Source organism: Eucyclogobius newberryi, unplaced genomic scaffold (assembly GCF_026437365.1).
Source record: "Eucyclogobius newberryi isolate DKJ021-1_F unplaced genomic scaffold, fEucNew1.0.hap1 SCAF_11, whole genome shotgun sequence".
NCBI lineage: Eukaryota > Metazoa > Chordata > Actinopteri > Gobiiformes > Gobiidae > Eucyclogobius > Eucyclogobius newberryi.
In genome coordinates, this window is record NW_027315735.1 from 27,409,389 (window position 1) to 27,422,129 (window position 12,741).

Here is a 12,741-nt window from a genome sequence, read left to right on the forward strand (position 1 = left end):
ATTAGTTTTGAATTGATTAGTATTGGACTGTTGATATTTTTGACCACACAGACGAGGAACACGTTTCCCACAGATTCTAAGTGTTGCCAGACGAACAGCACGTTACAGAGAAGTGATAGAAAATGCGGTTTATAACAGCGTTTATAATTGTGCCACGGACCACAATGAGATTTATGAACGCAGTAAATAAACACGGACAGGAATATGCTGAGCTGGGGGGAGAATACTGAGACAGATGCTTTGTGCAGCAGATTTCAAACGATCACCACAAATCAAGTAAACATACATTTGCAGTGGTGCTTTAAGATAACGGCTAATTCCTTGTTTTTAGGGCGAAAAAAGTGAGTTTTAAAGAATAAAAGCTGCTACATTTAAGTTTATAGCATCACCTTTAGCACTTTGCAGCCATTAAAAGTAGAAATGTTTGTTCCCTGAATGCAACACAGATACGCAATGCCTTCATGTTTTGCTAGACAAACCTTTAATATGATTTTTGATAAACTTTACAGTATGAAATGGAACTAGAGAAAGCCACTTTGTTATGAAGGCAATATTTGCAGCAGAGTAGACTATTGTAATACTGTGGCTGAGGTTATTGATCTGAATAGATATTTGCATGCTGATATGTTTGTATTAACCCATCCAAACATAATTATAGCTTTAGCCAAATGCAAGGCAGTTTTTAATGGTACAAAAAAGCGCTAAACCATAAATATTTGTACAGTCTCCCGATGCATATCCTTTATGCGGAGGTAGAGCAGCTTGCAGGTGGTAAAAGAACAGAAGCAGCAACTTTCTTTTTTTCATTGATGAGCACTTAGAGGCAAAGATAGTAGAGCCAGTAGAGGATGTTCACAAAGAAGAAGGCGGTGGGGAAAACAGTGCGTGCGCGGCGGTCAATATTGTGCGGATTTTCCACTACAAAAACGTCAGCGACCCGTCGATAGGTGTCCTTCACGGTGGACAGTCCGCAGCCCTGACCCTTTGACGTCTCCTTGGCCTCACCGTTCATGACCACTTCCTGGCTGGGCGATTGCTCCGTGGGCTCGTCCGGCACGGTGGACTCGACCTTAGGCTGCTGCTTCGGCTTAGAGGAGCTGACTATTTGGAACGATCCGATTCCTTTGGATTCATGTAATTCCCGCAGAAGCTCCTGGGGGAAAAATACAAGAATAGCCAGTAATTATCTAGAACAAACAAGCACATTTTACTCTGATCACACACTTTCTTCTTGAAACTTTTAAAGCAACACTATGTAACTTTCTGTAGGTGGCACAGCACCTGCACAATTCCATTGAAATAGAAAAAAATAATCTACTCAATAATTTATATGCCATACTGTGGAAAAGTTACAGTTAAAGTTATACCTCCATAGAGACAAGGAGGAGATATACCCTCCAGCAGCAACATGACATAGTCTACTCTTTTTGGACGATGTTGACTAAAATGTCAATATAGGCTCCTACTGCACAGGAAAAAGTCTCCAAGAACTAATAGTTGGATTGACATATTTTTTTAATAGATGCAAATATTAGGAAGGAAGGTTTAAGCCAACATAATATTTCCTTTCTTTTTGATTTGGTGCTCTGCTCACCCTGTGTATTTCCTCTATCGTCTGGTGCTGCATGGTGTAGAAGTGTGCGTAGGCGTACTCCAGCAGAGCTCCAAAGATGAAGGTGAAGCAGATGCCCAGGTAAACGTCGATGGCTTTAATGAAACAGTTGGCGTTGGGCAAAGAGGTGCGCGCGCCCATCATCAGAGTGGTCATGGTCAACACTGTGGTCACTCCTGGAGCACAGGCAAAAAGGATATCAGCAACATTAAGGGAAACATTAGAGAGGAATAGCATTCTAATGGTTTATACTGTGGAGCATATAAAGTCGTAGCTTGTGGTCATTTCTGTAGAAATGATATAATAATAGATAACGAAGTAGAAACAACTTGAGGCTTTTTGAAACAATTTCTCTGTAGCAAAATCCAAGTGGACAGGATTATGGGTAAGTCACTGTCCTAAATATCTGTCTGAAGGTACCAACGCTGTTATAGGCTGTATTAGTTGGGAAAGACCATCCTAAATGGTGGTCAAAGGCACAACCTGTCACCCATTTACAACGCCATCCTCAGGCCTAAACCAAAGCAGAGTAGCCAGGGACAAACAGAGACTACAGAGCATTGTGCCTCTGCTGAGAAGGTGATCAGCTGTGGACTTCCATCTCTGCAGGACCTGTACGTCTCCAGGGCTCTGGGAGGAGCAGGTCAGATCACAGACCCTTCTCACCCTGGACGTGGACTATTTGAGCCACTCCCCTCAGGCAGGAGGCTACGGTCCATCCGGACAGTTTCTTTCCCTCTGCTGTTGGACTCATGAACACTTCTCAAACACTGTCACTTTAACCATAATTGAATCACTCACTGCACTGGTCACTTTCTGCACTAGTACCTATGTATATCTGAATGTATTTCTTTCCTTCCTGCTGCTGTCAGACTTTATAACAAACACTGTCAGTCCTGAACACTCGCAATACTGACTTAACCATGTGCAATTCCGTCATATGTGCAATTACTGTCGTGATTCATGTGCAATTAATGTGCAATTCATGTGCAATTACTGCCATGATCAAATGCAATGGTATTTATTTATTTATTTTTCCCCTCCATCCCTTGTTGGGAAATGGCAGGTTTTGTCTATGGGAGTTTTTGTTTATAGGAGATCTTCTTCTGAGAGTGTTTTTCAAACTTCCTATAAGTGATCTGTTCTTTTCTTCTGTATCTACCTCTGTATCTACCTGCATTGCAACAATGAAATTTCCCCATGTGTGGACAATAAAGGATGATCTTATCTTATCTTAAATTTGTGTACATATTAAGCCTATTTTTTATTTGTATTCTTATTTTTTTTTTATCTGATAGCTTATTGTTATGACTTATTCATTGTTCATTGTTTTGTGTTGCATCGATCACCAAGACAAGTTCCTATGTTTGTGAATGTTGTTCATTGACACTGGAAATAAACCTGTTCTGATTCTGAGTAAACAGAAGGGCAAATCAGAGTAGAGCTCGATGACACATTCGGGGCATGAACGATTATGCAAGATATGACTCAGGTGACAGTTCACACTTTACACTAAACAACTAAAGGGTGAGTCAGTTCCAGTGTAGGTAGTTCCTCCGTTCAGACAGATATTTAGCACAGAGACGCAGCAGAACACTGTCACTGGAACTGGAGAAGCCGCTCGGGTGAGAGGTTAACTGAGGGGTCACACCAATGTTCCTATACATTATTGTACAAGACTATATGGTAAACCCCAATGGAAATTACATTCAAATTCTTGTTTATGTATCTCTCTGTGTCACGTTCTTGTTTGTGCTTTTGTTTGTTGTATGACAATGAAAAAAAGGGGAAAAATCAATCAAATAAATCAAGAAAATGAAAAATCAATCAAAAATAAGAAGAAAAACAACACCAATACTACTAATAATAACCATCATCATCATCATCATCATCATCATCTTAATATTAATCATAATAATCATAATCATCATAATCAAAATAAACTACGTTCAAATCGAGTGTCGGCAGCTTTAACTCGAACAGTCTTGATTAAATTATAGATTTAGTGTCAAACCAAAGACTGTCGAGAGAACAGTTTTCGGAGTTGTGTTCTTTATACTTTGACACCAAAGTAACAAAGAACACAACACAACTACACACTGGAGAGTTTAGTGTGCAGCCAGTATAAATTCAATGCTTCAATTATAAGCAGAGAGCAGGAAGTTCAGCATTACAATTACCCAAGCAACTTTAAAACAGCCTGTTAAAGTTGCTCTTTCCAATTCCAGTGAAAAGACCATCGCAATAAATCTTGTGCGGGAGTGAATATGTAAACGGGGCAAATATCACGCTGTAGTACAAGTATTAAAGAGGCAGTACAGACCGATGCAGGTCCGAGCGGGGACAGAGGACTGACTGATCCAGAAGGAGACCCAGGACAGCACCACCAGGAGGATGGAGGGAACGTAAGTCTCCAGGATGAAGAACAACACGTTTCTGCGCAGGGCAAAATGTAGCACTAGCTTTGGGTAGTGCCCTGCAAAACACAGAAACAGAAAATAACAGCTCTATTTTATATATGGTTTGCTTTACTGCTGCGAAAGTGGTGCAGGCGTGATCGTTTGTATTTAAATTAGGGGAAAGACAGCGTGAGTTTGCAAATGGGCACATTTATCTTTCTTTTACTAAAGCGGATGCAAAAGAGCTTTAAGCGCCAGTAGAGGAATTCGTGGGTTTCAAGCTATGGCGCAATTAAGCGACTCAAAACAAAACAATATACATTTCGAACGGGGAACGTTTTCACAAAATCATTCAAATAAAGAAGGAATCGTTTGCCTGAAACTTGTGAATATTGTGAAAAGAATTAGATAATGAAGTTCTAAAAAGTTCCACATTGAATTTTTTGTATTTTAGTCACTATGAGTCTGGTACTGGTTTCAGGTCAATATTATGTAACTTTTCTGCCACCTGCCTGTCTCCATGGAGATATTATTGCTTTTGCTGGAATGTTACGGCATCAGCTATTTGTCTTACGTTTATTCAATTGCGGATGTTTTTATTTCCAACAATCCCTTATAAAACATGCATTCTGATTGTGAGCGAGTCGCCTCTCCACAGATCTGACCTTCAACCTGGCTTGGACCTTACACCAGAAAAGTGACACAGTGCACCTTTAACTCTTACAACCGTCAGACTCTATCTAATTCCCTTCATGTGTGTTTCTTTACGACAGCCGCCGCTGCAACAACATCTGGAGAGCCATCCCCGCAGCGTCAGCCCCTATGGGCCGTGCTCTGGTGCATTGTGGGTACACACTACCTGTCTCATACACAGCCTCCGCCACCGTGGTGTGATAGCTCTCCACGCTGTACTGAGCCAGCCGCAGTGTGTCCAAGCCTCGCACGGAATCGTTCCCTCGAGTCCAGTAGAACACCACGTCCTGCAGGTTGTAGCCCCCTGTCCGCGGAAACAACGTCAACCTTTGCGTGCAGCGCTTTTCACACGCTCGCAATATACGCAATATACGTTCACAGTACTCACAGTATGCGGGTGTATGCGGATGAAGATGTGGACATGGTGAGGGGAAATGAAATGACGCTGATTTGAGACCACGTGACCTCCGATGGTGGGTTAATAATAGATAGATGTGGGCTTCGTGGGTGCTACTCACAGCTCTCCAGTTGCAGGGTGCACTCCTGGCGGTCCATGGGGTACTTGGTGAGATCCATGTTGCAGGCTATGGTTGCTGTGATCCTGTTGTGCACATACATAAATACTGATAAGGACTTTGATACTGCACGATGATGATAAGAAAAAAAACATTTGAAAGCAAGAGAGCGTTCGTTCAAGTCCCATAGGTTTGTGTCGATACGTTTCCGTGCGGGACGTTTGAATTAGGTGTTGGTCAGATGAAGCGTGTTGGAATCCGTAGAGACCTCGGTGCGGTGCAGGATTTCTTTGCGGCAAAAACTGTTTTATGTCACTTCCCTTTTATGAGCACACCTGACACTATGCAGATGGGATTGTGTACAGCCTCAATACTACACACTATGCATTTATTTTCCTCATGGGGACAGTGGGAATAAGGTGTTTGATGCTGAGTGCCTTTGACAAGAGCCTCGGAGTCTTCCCGAGTCCCTGTCCGGCTTCATTTCTGTCCCATCAAACCACTGATCCCTAAAGATGTTTCCAGGATTCTTTTAAGATTCGTCTTATTAGAATTGTCGAGTTTTAATCATTCAGGTATCTCCGAACTGTAGAGCATTTCTATAAGGATTTCTATAAGGATGCTATAAGGAAGATATTTGTATGCTAATCTGTGTTTAAAATGAACATAAACTAGTACAAAAGTGTGACAATAATACATATAATAGCATACATATAGCGCAGCATTTGGATCTCATGTAATTCTTATGCCGGTCAAAAAACAGTTTCTGATTTGGGGGCCACCGCATGTTTGTCTCCAAGGAGATGTCATTGCTTGTCTGAAATATTCCATAGTAGGGCATTAAACATATCATTTGTAGCATTAATTTCATTTTAAGTGTTTTGTTTTTTTGTTTTTTCCAGAATGGCCTCATAAAACATGTTTTCTTACAGTGAGCGGATCACTACTCCACAAATCTGACCTGTAACCTTCCGGTCTCCATGCAGATAGATAAGTTCAATGCCATACTGTCTGACATTAAAAACACAATAACATAAGATAAGATAAGATATTCCTTTATTGTCCCACATGGCATCTCCATGGAGACAAGCAGATGGCACATCCTCCTCCAGAAACCTTGCTTAGTTCATCATGAAATAATAATAATAATAATCCACGGGCTTCAGAATGATGAGAAATCAGGACTGTTGTCTAAGTGATTAACAATAGCTATATATTGTTATTATTATTATATATTTTCAGTGGGAAAAGGGTCAAGCAGCAGTTGATGGGAAGCACCATGAAGCACAATCAAACCTAAACTCACTTTACTCAAATTAAAATGTAGCTATCATACATTTTTTTCCTAAACAACTGAAGCTGTTTGTCGGTGTAATCCCTCATTCGTCCAGACGTGTTCCATAGTAGAAAAAGCTTCAGTTGTAGTCATCTGGACTCAGTTTGAAAAACTGTTTCCTGGTTTAAAATAAACAGGGACTTCGTGTTGTCTAAAAATTCTCTGCAGTTTTTCCGACAGGCCAGACACATAAGGGATAGAAACACCCTTCCTTCTCTGTTCAGTTTCCCTTTTGTCCTGCTTCTTGGTTCTCTTCACTCTGTTGAGGGCCCAAGCGGGGTAACCACAGGCTGAGAGAGCCTGTGGTTACCTGGTCCCTGTTTATTTTAAACCAGGAAACACTTTAAGACAAAAACTGGTTCACCCTAAGGACAAGTTGCCGACTCAAAAACAGAGCAATGTAGTTTATTCGATCCAATGCAGTGAAGAAAGCTGTAAAGAACGGTACATAGGTGAGACTAAACAGCCTCTACACAAGAGGCTTTTTCAGCACAGAAGAAATACAAGTTCAGGACCTCAGAGTGCCGTGCATCTCCATCTTGAAGCCTCTAATCACTCGTTTGAAGACGGTGAGGTGAAGGTTTTAAGCAGGGAGAAAAGATGGTTTGAAAGAGGAGTCAAGGAAGCTATTTTTGTTAAAAAAGAAAGACCTTCTTTAAACAGAAATGGAGGGCTAAGGTTTAATCTTCCTGTTATTTATAATGGGTTACTGAACCCCTGGAAAGGTAGAGGACCAGGACAAGGACATTTAGATGCTAATCAGGTACTCAGGGTGGTTGAGCCAGGGTCTCACAAAGACAAAGAGGATTCTAATAGCCCATTAAAATTCTGAATAGGCTCGGTAGATACAAGGGGGGAGTTTCTGTTGAAACAAACAACTCTTTCTACTTCAGGAAGGCTCCACCCAATGGGCGGGTCTTACCACTGAACAGTATTAATATCGGAGTTCTCGATCTAAATTCTTTTATTGACAATGACTCTTGGATGAGAGTCGAAACGTCTATTTTTTCAAACTGAGTCCAGATGACTACAACTGAAGCTTTTCTACAACTGAAGCTGTTGCTGAACAAGAGTACAAACCATTGTCTGGAGCCTTTGTCAAGCTGTGACTCTGTAGTTTTGGACTCTGATGTCTGTTTTACTCTAATCACAAGTAGAAACATTTTAAATCCTGCCTGGTTTGTCTTTGTTAAATATATAAATGAGTAAAGCTGGTTTCTGAAGGGATCGGCTGATTGACACTATAATGAGCATCTGTTGGGTTTTGACTATTACAACTCTTTTAGGGTCTTGTAATAAAGCAAAAAATATCCAGGCGGAATTCCATATAAAGTCCTATTAATTTTTCATTTTATTTTAGGGTCATTTTTCACTTGTGGCTTTGGAAAACAAACTGACCCTGATGCTTCCTAGAATGATCGCTTTGACTGGAAATAAGTGGGTTACAGCTTCATCTTTATGTACAACATATCAAGCAGCTTGAGAGTTCCCTTTTATAAGATGGTGGACAAATGGAATAAATAAAGAAAAAGTCCAACGTCCCATGCGAGGGATGCCTTAAGCATGAGGTTAATAAATAGTACCCAGCTTTCTAAAAATGATTAATTTGGCACCAGATGTGACGGAGAACTCTTCACAGAAATAGGCACCAAACCTCCACAAACACACAGCAGCTGCAGCTAGATTCTCATGCAAAATGTTGCATATAAAGGAAGCTTAAATTAATGATAAAAATTGTGTCAACAATCCATCAAAATTCAAACATATACGGTACATTGTTTGCCCTTACTACAGTGCCCAGAAACTAAAACGGTACAAAAGTCTTGCTTTGGGCATTATTCGGCTGAACACAAAGAGGTGAACCAACGTGTGAAGTGATTTATGAGGTGCAAAAAGACATGTGGTCCTACTGCTAAACGCTAGACAAATTGATTTAATTTGAATTCCCTACCGAGCCTCCTGTTGAGGTCAGGACATTTCTGTGGCTGATGCAAGAAACTGGTGCGGTGTGTCCTTGATATGTGTATTATGACTGAGGTATGAAGCGCTGTCAAGGCTGACTCCAAATTTGCATAAAAGTCAAACGCCTTTTCTTTGCTTTGTGAGCGCTTCCATTCCGAACCAATTACCGTAATGCGTAGAGAACCGTGCCATTGCTGAAGATGCGTATGAGTCGGTTTTCCACTGTCACGTCGTGCAGGAAGGAGCGCTTGGAATCTGGGATGAACGTATCGGGAATCCACAGCAGCGATACCAGCCGCCCGTCCACGCTCACGCTCTCGTTTCCCGGGAATACCAATCGGGAATCGCGCCACCGCTGACGAAGAAAGATCGTGGCTGTGTAGTCCTGGGAAGAAACGGAGGGAGAAAAATAACCCTATTTACTGACATTTATCAAAACCACAGCCCCAAAAAATATAGGAGGGATTTGTACCATATTGATTTCGGAGATTGCATCGATACTGGCGATATCCAAGCTCATTCCGATCTCCACAGGCCCCGCTGGGGAAAAAAAAGAAATACATTTTCATGACACACACAAGACATGCCGATTGCTTCCACAATGAACTACGGCTCCGTGGCGCAGGCAGGTTCTGTTGGATTAAAGAGAGTTGCAGGACTACAGCTTAAGACGCATAATACAATAGCTACTGTAAGAAGGACGAAGGCGAGCCCCAACCATTGAAATTGGGCCTGAGGTAGCGGTTGTATCCTTTCATCAGCTTCTGTATCGTTGGCAGGAGTTGGGAGTCGTTCCATTCGCCCCAGTTGTGAGAAGGAAACGCGCAGTCGCTGATAAAAACACAAACGCAGAAAAGGCAATTAAAATGGTGATACAGGGGCCGGCGAAGCTATGTGATTTACCCCGGGAATGTGCCAACGCCGACAGGAAAGGCCCATTACAGAGCTAATCCGTATTTTACTCACCCTTGCGCACAGGTCATGTACAGGATCAGCGGGATGTGAAGGAGGAAGGACATGGTGATGAGTCTGGGTGCCTTCCAAAAGAATAAAAGGAGATTAAGGCTGGAGGAAATGTTGGCAGAAGTTCGAGGTCATTTCGTGTATAGTCTATCATTCATCCACGCTTTGGATGAATGGTTTATGGGAAAATAAACGACTTCTTTGGTGAAATATAGTAGCAATTGCAATTTGAAGTGTCGCAGATATAAAATCCCACAGGCTACACTTGCAAACCCTGTAGTTTAGATTTCTGCAAACATGTTCTGAATGAGATGGGATTATTGTATTAGTTTAGCACTTCACGCATCAAGTGTTATTATCTCATACAAAACAGAAGGAAATAAGTGCATATATTGTAAAAGCAGTGTAATTGACATTATGCATGCAAACAATATCATTGGTACAAAAAAGTAAAGTGACATGTGCACCAAAATGTGCTCTGTGAGAACATAAATCTTCTTCTTAACGTTTTATGTACATTTCTAAGATGAGTTTGAGCTGTTTCTCCCTTTGTCTGAGAGGCGGTTTACCTCATTCACCAAAAACATATATTCAAAGGGCTAATCCTGAAGCATTTACTCCTAACGACCCTGGCTCAAGAGCTTTAGACAGGTCTACTGAGCCTTCAACTGCCACTGACCTGTTGCCCAATATGGGTCAACTGCAGGTCGAATAGTCCAGAGGCAAGAACAGGCCACAAAATGTCTGTGCATGACCAGTAAACAGTAAACAGTAAACAGTAAGCCAAATAATGTATCATGATTTATCTGCTATCTCATATTGATTTTTTTTGCCTTATTAAAAACAAAGAACTTTCAATTATATGGTATTTTTATTTGTACAGGCACAGTGACATCGATCAAATAAAGAAAAGATGCCTTGCAGTGATAATTAGTACTGACAGGATCTCAATATTGATTAAAATGTGATTAATTGCACAAGATCCGTAATAAATAAATAAATAGATGGATAGATGGATAGATGGATAGATAAATACGTTGAACAATCCCATTCACTTTTTCTGACATATTCTGTATGTGTTCAGATGGCGTTCACCACATTAAATAAATACAATCTAATATTGAACCTATTATTACAATTTATATCAATCTTAACATGTGTTGCAGCAGTCAGCGTTTTCCCTTGGTGGCAGGTCTATAGTCAGGGTCCAAAACCTCAGCTCAAATCAATCTGCCATGACAACAGTGACTTTTATGACCTGGTGCAATCACATGGGGGCAGCACCTCCCCAACCTCACGCCTCAGGGGAAAGACATGTGCCACCCACTCACCTTAGGCATGCCTTTTCCCATTCCGTAAAACAAAAATTGCAGTAGAAAATGAATTGTGTCATCCGGTTTGCTAATGAATATTTTGCCAACTGGAACCATCTATTGTGCAGGGGTTCAATTAGCACGGCAATAACATCTGCTTATCCGTATCTATGTCAATCCATTTCAATGTGCCAATAACGCGAGCACACAGGAGCTCTGTACCTGTGGGTGTCTGCAGCCTCATCACGTATTCACCGCACATCCCTCCCCCGATCGCCGCACTGATAATAACTTAAGCTGTCCTTTAACTCATCAAACATTCCCAACAGTCGAGCTCATAACCTCATACATGATTCCCTCTCCATCATCACTGCCACCTCACACCTTCCTCCAAAGACACATAAATCAGCGGTTACATTTTCCTAAAGCAATCTTTTTACCCCGGGAAACCACATTAGTGTTGGGTTAGTGCGCCTCCAAATAACCAGAACCACAGCAAAAGCCTTTCAATTAGAAGTTGGATGTATTATTCAAAGGCCGTGTCATTGCACATTAGAACAACACATATGAGCGTCAGCGATACTTGTCCCGCTAATGGACAAAATAAATGATCAGCCGATTGATACTCGCTCATGCATCATTTATTCATGCATGTATTTATCTCACGTCTCGTACGGTGTTTATGAGGCAGCGCTTGCTCGAGGCGGCTTTCATTCAATTTGTTTGTGCCATTCTTTGATGCCTTCACTAATTACCCACGACATTTTAACCTTACATAACCACAACTAAGTACCATATGTTGCAAGTGAGAAATTACTGTCTGACTGCTCTTGTTTTGGTTCCAAATTATGTTGTTTCGAAATGCAAACAAAATCATGTTGTAGATTCTTAAACCTAAGTTATAAAGGATTTGTGGTTGAATGGAAAGAGCATTTACCCCGGAATTAAGAGGTTCTACAGTCCGAGGCGAGGTCTGGACACTGGTTTTTACGTTGCGAACTGGGAGCAATGCCTTGGTTTGATTGCGGAGGTTCCTGCGCAATTAAACTATTTTCTACTTTCGTTGCTGGTTTTTTTACAGCTTTGAAATGTTACTTTTATGTGGTCCGAGCGACAAAACACGACAATTGCAATTCAGAGATAACAACAAATGCAAGATTACAAGCCTCTTGCGCATCATCTACCAGTATCCAAGTCTTACCTGCTTCACTGATCAGGTTGTCTCTGCCTGGACTGGTCACTCCTTTTTCCTTTGTTGGTGGCTTCCAGGTTGGCAGCTGCCCACGTTTCCAGTCTCCTGCACCACTTTTCCACCTTCTTCTCCTGGTTTGAGGTTAAACTCCAGGTGTTTTTTTGTCAGTCCATGTGGCGCTAAATCACCGCTGCTGCTGCTGCAAGTTTGATTGTTCCAGTGCGCCTCGGTCTCGCTCTCTCCACGCACAGCTGTACTGCGCTCCACGGCAGATGCTTGTTGTGCAGCCCCCCCATGCCTTTCTCTCGTTCTCTCTCTCTCTCTCGCTTTCTCTCCTCCACACTCTCTCTCTCTCTCTCTTTTTGTTTATGTCTCTCGCCCATGCTGCATTCTCATCCTCTTCTCCCCATCCCTGTCTCTATTGAGGCACTTTAACGCTTCTCCCCCCCCCCTCCTCCCCTCCTCCTCTCCTCCCACGCTCTCTTTTCTGGCACCCTTAATCTTTATCTACCTCCCTTTGCTTGGATTTACAATGACATCACACCTCCTAAAGCTCTCCTCGCCGTTTGCCCGGTCCTAACTCTCTCCCCCAAACTTCAGTTGGATTGCATTTGTGTCATCCTTTGAACGGAGTCCCTTAGCTCATCCGCTATAGGAAGAAAAAGTAATTTAAGCCCTGAAATTATATATAGGAGTTTCTTTTTTACGCCGGTCACTGCATTATAAATAGACTATATTAGATTTTTTTTAAGACTA

The 12,741-nt window shown here is 41.7% G+C and overlaps 1 protein-coding gene across 2 annotated transcripts; it reads right to left on the reverse strand.

Annotated features, from left to right (window-relative positions):
- Window positions 1–792: 792 nt before the first annotated feature.
- Window positions 793–12,309, reverse strand: gabrp (gamma-aminobutyric acid type A receptor subunit pi). 2 transcript variants are annotated; one of them, XM_072439806.1, is made up of 10 exons: window positions 11,995–12,309; window positions 9,484–9,546; window positions 9,236–9,348; window positions 8,990–9,057; window positions 8,685–8,902; window positions 5,223–5,305; window positions 4,871–5,008; window positions 3,936–4,088; window positions 1,595–1,788; window positions 793–1,153 (listed from the first exon to the last, which is right to left on the reverse strand). In XM_072439806.1, the coding sequence occupies exons 2-10, from the start codon at window positions 9,534–9,536 to the stop codon at window positions 818–820; spliced, it is 1,356 nt and encodes a 451-aa protein (XP_072295907.1). In that variant the 5' UTR covers window positions 9,537–9,546; window positions 11,995–12,309; the 3' UTR covers window positions 793–817. The 2 variants fall into 2 exon arrangements, with proteins under 2 accessions (XP_072295907.1, XP_072295905.1); XM_072439804.1 differs by having other exon boundaries at window positions 9,484–9,554.
- Between the last annotated feature and the right edge of the window lie 432 nt (window positions 12,310–12,741).

What these genes read in the sequence shown, in the direction of transcription:
- gabrp (XM_072439806.1), bottom strand. Translation starts at nt 9,536, where the DNA reads ATGTCCTTCCTCCTTCACATCCCGCTGATCCTGTACATGACCTGTGCG. An exon ending in ACGGTTCTCTACGCATTACG is followed by an intron (nt 5,306 to 8,684) that starts GTAATTGGTTCG and finishes TGTGCACAACAG; the next exon opens with GATCACAGCAACCATAGCCT. An exon ending in GGAGGCTGTGTATGAGACAG is followed by an intron (nt 4,089 to 4,870) that starts GTAGTGTGTACC and finishes TGTGTTTTGCAG; the next exon opens with GGCACTACCCAAAGCTAGTG.